This window comes from Pediculus humanus, genomic scaffold, assembly GCF_000006295.1.
Source record: "Pediculus humanus corporis 1103172107540 genomic scaffold, whole genome shotgun sequence".
Taxonomy (NCBI): Eukaryota; Metazoa; Arthropoda; class Insecta; order Psocodea; family Pediculidae; genus Pediculus; species Pediculus humanus.
This window is the reverse complement of record NW_002987155.1, coordinates 155,887-163,336: the sequence shown is the minus strand read 5'-3', so window position 1 is coordinate 163,336 and position 7,450 is coordinate 155,887. Positions and strand designations below refer to the sequence as shown.

At 26.3% G+C, this 7,450-nt stretch overlaps 1 protein-coding gene across 1 annotated transcript; it reads left to right on the top strand.

The window, feature by feature from the left end:
- Positions 1-1,114: 1,114 nt before the first annotated feature.
- On the top strand, positions 1,115-1,422 carry Phum_PHUM189530 (uncharacterized protein; the record flags this gene model as incomplete). The annotated part of the gene is made up of 2 exons (XM_002425230.1): positions 1,115-1,226; positions 1,295-1,422. 2 exons carry the CDS (start codon positions 1,115-1,117, stop codon positions 1,420-1,422), a joined length of 240 nt encoding a protein of 79 aa, XP_002425275.1.
- Between the last annotated feature and the right edge of the window lie 6,028 nt (positions 1,423-7,450).

The following is a 7,450-nucleotide window of genomic DNA, read 5'->3' as shown; positions in this document are numbered from 1 at the left end:
GTTGTTGTTGTTGTTGTCGTTTGTGTATTATAATTATTATAATCATTAATAAAACAAAACACAAAAAAAATAAAAACATGCGATAAAAGAAAGAAAAAAAAATTCCAGGAAGTAAATGACTGAGTTAAATAAAAAAAATTTTTTTTTTTTTTTTTTATAATTCCAGCAAAACGAAATTTATTAACATAATTGGGATAAACATATTTTTGGAGAAAACAACCGGACAGAAAAAAATTAATAATAATAATAATAATAATAATAAATGTATAAAACGTAAAAATGGTAAAAAAAAAACAAAATTAATTTTTACGATTGTTTTTTTTTATGTCGTCCACGTTTCCTTTGAATTTTGTTTTTGTTTTTGTTTCTGTTTCCTTCTCCCCTCCCCTCCCCTCTCTCTTTTACTCCCGAAAAAATTTTTTATTCGAAAAAATCCCCCTTCCCCTTCAAAAAAAAAATTTTAATATAACAAAAGGAAAAAAAAAAATTTTTTTTTTAAAAGGTTGTCGTTGTCGTTGTTTGTGAGCCTTTGTCACAATCAAACATATATTATTTCAATGTCAAATGAATTATTTATACCTGAACGACGAATAGGTATCCATTATTTTTTTATAAAAAAAAAGGGAAAATTCATTGTTTGGATTATATCGATATAAAAAAATTTTTTTTTTTTTTATATTCCATCATCGCGTTATGTTCAATTAAACATAATTAAATTTTTTTTTTTTTGTTTCATTTCAGGTACGATGACGACAATTGATTTTTATCATGTGGTTAAAAGAGAAATTTTTTTTTTTTTAGTTTCTATTTCGTTTCTTTTTTTTTAAAACAATAATAATAATAATAAAAACAATACGCTTTTTATTATTATGTTTCCAACTGGCCACTTGGGAATGGCTTTAATGTTGACATTTATTTATTTATTTAATATTCTAATTACACGATTTTTCCATTAAATTTGGGAGAGAAAAACAAGGGGACAAACGCTCCATTCATCCCTTTTAGCCATTAAAAAGTTGCACGAGTGTTAATAAAATGATTAATCAATGGATTCTTTGTATTGCTCTCCAAACTACAGATTGAGTTAGTTGGTCTGTCAGAGTCTGTTTGGTCCATGAGAGTCAGAACTAGTCTAAGGTTGGTCGTAGAAGAAGCTGTTATGATTTTTTATCAAGATGAGGAAGCTGATCTTGACCTTATCTCGACGTTATCGCGACAAAATCTTCGTTTGTGCTACTGTCGTGACGTCTCCTGCTGACTCGTAGTTGTTTTGAACTTTCCATACGATTTACAGAAAATACAAACGCGAACATAAGTGGAAGTAGAATGCTATCAGATCCACCTACGGATGTTCTTGTTGTCCCTGACGGCTGGAACGACACACTCCAGACTCTTTTAACTCTTTCTGATAAACCAGACTGATTCTGTATGATGAATAGGGCGTTTGTACCTTGTTTTACCCCAACTTAATGGAGAGATCGTGTAATTAGAATATTAAATAAGTAAACGTCTCCATCAAAGCCTTTCCCAAGTGGCTAGAATTAGTTGGAAACACAAGATATCAACGCGATCATTGAGATGACGTCATCAAAATCAATTCCTCAATCATAACAATAATATTAACAAGTAACGATTTTTTTTTTTTTAATGTTGGTCAACGTGTTTCACGTATTATCGTAGTCACCCCTTCCCCCTCCCCTTCGTATGTTTTACGTAAATCGTTTTGTGCATTAGGAATAAATTTAAAATGTTTAATTATAGATTTATTAGGTAGTAAATAAAAACAATAACAAACAATCGAGTTTGTTATAACGATTAAAAAAAAAAAAAAACATAAAAACAAAAACAATAAATTTCTGTTAAAAGGACTATTTGAGAATAACAAACAATTAAAAAAAAAAAAAATTATTTATGTACATAATTAATTTTAATTTATTTACGAGTTAAAAATAAATATGGCTGACGTATTAAAATTAAAAAATAAAATAAAAATTTTTTTTGAAAAAAAAAATAAATGTAGCGTGAAAAAGTTTTTTTTAATAAAATAACAACAAAAAACATGGCGAATGTTGTGTTGTTATCGTATGATGTTTGTTTGCCAGAGCAACAAACGGTAAGAATAATAATTAATTAAAATCGTTAACAAACGCAACACGCGTAACAAACAAACATACCTTTTTTTTTTTTTTAATTCGAATAAACAAACAAACGAAATTTAAAAAAATTTTTGCTCGGATTAATAAATTATAAACGTACGACAAAAAACAAACGAATAAATACAAATAAATAAATGCGTGAACAACCGAACAACAAACGATAAAAATAAATAAATAAATTTTTTTTTTTTTTACGAAAAACGATGATGGAATGTGAAAAAGTTAATAAAAAATTTCTTTCTGACAGTGACGTATCAAGAATTACTAATATTTTTTCAATAAAAAATATTTGTATTGTTTGTATTTTGGAAAAATTTCAATTCTCGGAAAACCGGAAATAAACAAACACAACAACCTTCCGGTTTAAAAAATTTTTCATCATAGAATACCTTTTTTTTTAACTTGAACTTCATTTAAAAGTTTTATTTTAATTCTAATTTCCCCCTTTTCCCCTCCCCATCAAAAAAAAAAAAATTTTTTTTCTATTTTCCGCCATTTTGTTTTCTATTTTTTTTTTACTTTCCGGAAATAAATCGTAGAAATTGTTCGAACAATAGTTAAATTTTTTTTTTTTTTATAACAACAGTTAATACGATTATCAGCCCGGCGCTTAAATTTATTCTCCATATGACGTCATTTATAAATTTCGAACGTGACGTCATTAAAAAAAAATTTTTTTTTAAAATAATTAATAAAGTTTCCTGTTACTTTTGACGGACTTGTGTTGACACGGTCAAAGTTAAGTACCTTTTTCTTTCTTAGGTTATTTAGTCAAATTTAGGTTAAACATCAACACAACCCTCCCGAGGGTTAAAATCTCATTATGAACTTTGACCTTTACGTAAATTTTATTTTTTTTTTTTTACGATGATGACTTCTAATTACCGTCGAGTATTTTTTCCCATTTTTTTTATTTTTTTCATTTTCTTTCGTATTTTCGCTCGTGAGTTTAATTAAGTACGGTTAAAAATAAATTTAAAATAATCATCAATAAATTCACCATTAGAAAAACAAACAAACAAACAAACGAACAAACGACAAACAAAAACAACCTTGAAATTAAAAAGCGTTCAAATTTAACACCTGAAAAAAAAAACAATTTTTTTCCTTTCTTTCCGACTCTCTCACGCCGATCGAATGGAAATAAATTATTGATTGTTATCAATGGAAAAAAAAATTAATTGATAACGTTCGATGACGTTATCAATCAATAATCATTATTATTATTATTATTATCATTATCAATCGAATTTTACCAAACGGCAAACTAACAAATAATAACGATTTAGTTATTTTTTATTTCACTTCTCTGTAATATTTTTTTTAATAATTTATTTATAAATTTCGTGACTGTAATATTTATTTTTATTTTTTTTTCGTTAAAGTTGGTAAACCTGAAAAACCGAAAAAAAAAAATCAACGTGCGTGAATGAAAGACAAAAAATTTTTTTTTAACTTCCTTATTTACTTTCCCATGATTAATTTTTTTTTTTTTTTTTTTCACGACATTTTCACGATGATTAACAATTTTTTTTTTTTTTTTTTTTTTTTTTTTACCTTTTAATCATTTCCTTTGACGTTTTCCTTTTTTTTCCTGACTCTTTTTCTCTCTCACTCTCTCTCTCTCCTTTTGTAAAAAGGTAATATTAATTACTTAATAAAAATTACTAATTAAATAATAATTTAATCCGCCATTTTTTTTATCGCCTTTTATTTATTGCAACCTCTCCCCCGTCTTTCCGTCTCCTCTTCTCCTCATCCCTCCCCCGTCTCCATTTCATTATTATAAATTTAACCGCTATAATAAAATTTTTATAGCGCTATATATATAAAAACGAAGGTTTAAAAGAGAATAAATGAAAGAGAGAGAGAAAGAGAAAAAAAAATTAAAAAAAAAAAAAAAATCATTTGCATAAGTAATTTTTATATATTGAAAAGTGATCATCGAATAACGGTCAATTATCATCATTATCATCATCATCATCATCATCATTATTATACGGCGGTTTTTTTTTTACCTCCGCCATTTTTTTTTTTTATATTGATAATTTATGTGTTTAATGCCCGCAAATGAATTTTTTTTTTTTCGTAAAGTTCGTACGGTAAATGCAAATGATGAGTTTCAAAATGTTATTAAATGCCAAGGATTTTAATTATCATTATCATCATCATCATCATCATTATCATCATCATGTTCGTAAAAACGGGTGCGTCGAAAATACCTGATGAAAATATTTTTTTTTCGTCTGCTTTTACTTTTTATTTATTCTTTTTTTTTATAATTTATAAAATAAATAATAAAAATTAATAAAAGCCGCGGAATATGTTTACGTTTCCATGCGTCACGTGATTTTATCGAGAATTTAAATTTTGGCGCCAAATTTAAAATATCAAAAATAAACAAAAAAAAATTTTTTAAAGGATGTGAAAAAGCAGGAGAAGGAGGAAAAGAAGGAGAAGTGAAATTCGTAAATTTTTCTCTGAGTGATCGATTCGGGAGGAAATGAGGAAAAGGAAAGGGGAAGGAAAACCGGAAGTGAAAATTTTCCGAAAGGTAAAAGGTTATAAAATAAATCAAAAAAAAACTTTTTCGTAAAAGATTTATTACGCGACGTATAAAATTCAAAGTGAAATTCATTTTTTCAGGAAAAAAAAAATTGGGAGGAGGGAAAATTTTGTCTGGAAAATTTTTTTGAATATTTTACCGGAAGTGTAAAAGTGTCGGTTATAAAAAGTTAAAATAGAGAAAGAGAGAGAGACTGATGTCGGTTAAATGGAAGAAAACGGTATAAAAACGGTATAAATATCTAAATTGAAAAAAAAAAAAAACGACGCCATTTTTTTTATTTTTATTTTACTTTTTCTCTCTCGAGAGAGATTATTTCCACGTGCGAACTTTTTTTTTTTTACACGTCACGACAGAATTCCTGTTGTGATCTTTACCGCCGACGCCTCCGTCTGACACGTCGTTCTAATAAAATTTTATTATTATTATTATTGATTATTATTTTTGGGCGAAATTTAAAAAAAAAAAAAACTGGAAATGAAACGACGTCGAATTTGTCGTGTCCGCCATTTTTCTTTTTTTTTTAACGAAACACGTCATACGTTTGCGGTCATTAATGAAATTTGATACAATGGGCATTAATTCGATAGGAAATGAATATTTTTTTTTGCCGTGCCCAAATCCGTGTAAATAGGATTTAAACTAGTTTTACTTTGTTTTTTGTTTGTCGTTTGCACATTTCTGATTAGTGCCACGACTTTTTTTTTTTTGTTTAACGAATTAAATTTTTTTTTTCTCTTTTTCTTAGAGTTTATCTTTTTCTTAATGTTTGCCTTTCATAAAATCGTTAACTTATCGTAATATAATTTCGTAACCGTTTATCTCCTGCCACGTTACTTTTTTTTTAAACAAATATATTTATCAAATCGTTCATTAAAACTTTTCTAAAATCGGCCGTCGTTGTTTTTACTTTTTTTTTTTTTTGGAAAAGGTTTCTCATCCGTTCTTTTTTTTCCCTCCTTTTTCTTCTTCCACGAACAAATAAATTTCGTCTGCTGTTATAAACAGTAAGAGAGCGTAACGAAAAAAAAAAAACAAAAAAAAAAAAACTTTCTCACTTCTTGTCCGCCGTGTTTTTTATATCACCCGATGAAAAAGTACACACGTATCGAACATTAAATCTCAATTCGAAATCCGTTAAAATGATAATAATGATAATGATGATGATAATAATGATGATGATGATAATAATAATAATAATAATAATAATAATAATAATAATAATAATAATAATAATAATAATAACAATAAAAATCCGACAGTTGACATTTTCAAAAAAAAAAAGAAATCGTCTTATAAAAAAAATTTTTATTTTAATTATTAATTATCGGATATTATAAAAATTATTATTATTATTATTATTATTATTATTATTACTTATCGATAGAAAGTTTTTTTTTTTTTCGACGTTGATTTTGCAACGCGCGCGTAATCACATTTTCGTCGCGTACTTTATTTTAATAATAATAATAATAATAATAAAATTTTTTCATTTTTCTTATAAAAAAGTTTTTTATTTAATATTACCATAAAAAAAAAAACTTTCTCCGCGTAATAATAATAATAATAATAATAATAATAATGATAATGATAATAAAAGAATACGTTTTGCAGATATTATCATCATCATCAACATCACCATCGTCGTCGTCATTATTGATTATTATTATTGTTATTGTTATTAATTAGAAAGTTTTCAAAAAAAAAAAAACGATTCGCGTTTTATTATTATTATTATTATTACGTAAAAACCATGTTTCGAATCACCACGACGTTATCAATTATCAATCGTTTCTTATCAATTAATTGTAATGAATCCGAAAAAAAAATCGTTTACGTGTTTTAAAGCGCGAAATAATAATGATGATAATGATAAATTTAGTATTTGAAAGTAATTACGAGAGCTACGACTATTACCGCTACCTGCAACTACTACTTCCGCTACCACCACTACTACTGCTACTACTACAATTGTAGGTAATCGATGGATAAATTTAGCAGACGATAAATTAAATGAATTAAAATCGAATATGGTATGGAAATTAACGGATAATTTTTTTTTTTTTATTTAATCGTGTAAGGGAAGTTTCGGTAAAACGTAATTTGTTTTTTTTTTTTTTCGGTGTATTTCCGGTCAGGTATATGAAAAAAAATTACGTACGTACCTTACTAAAGTAAAAAAAATAACGGGGCATAATTGCACATAATTGTTTAATTACTTTTTTTTTTTTTTTTTTCGTTAATGACACGGAAAAAAATGAATTTTGCTTGCGATGAAAAGTTTAAAAAAAACAGAACAATAAAAAAGTTTAAATTTGCGTGTGTGTGATTATTATCATCATTATTATCATCATCACGGTCGTTTTTTAGTGTTTTGATAAAAAGAGAGAGAGGGGGGGTTAGGGGGAGGGGGAAAAATAAATTTTTATAACGCTATAAACGTTTGAGAATACAAATTTTTATTAAAGCTTTTTTTTTTTTTTTTTTTTTTTTTTAACGCGAATTTATTATTATTATCGATAAGTCGCGTCGTCGTCGCCGTCGTCGTTTATTTTTTTATAGCAGAAGACAAAAATTTTCCCCTCTCTCTCTTTTTTATAGATTTTTTTTTTTATGTAAAATTTCTCACCAAAATTTAATGACGTCTGGATAAATTAATTAAATTTTCAATTTTTTTTTTTTTTTTTTTTTTCAAACTGACTAACAAACGTTACGAAAAAAAAAACAT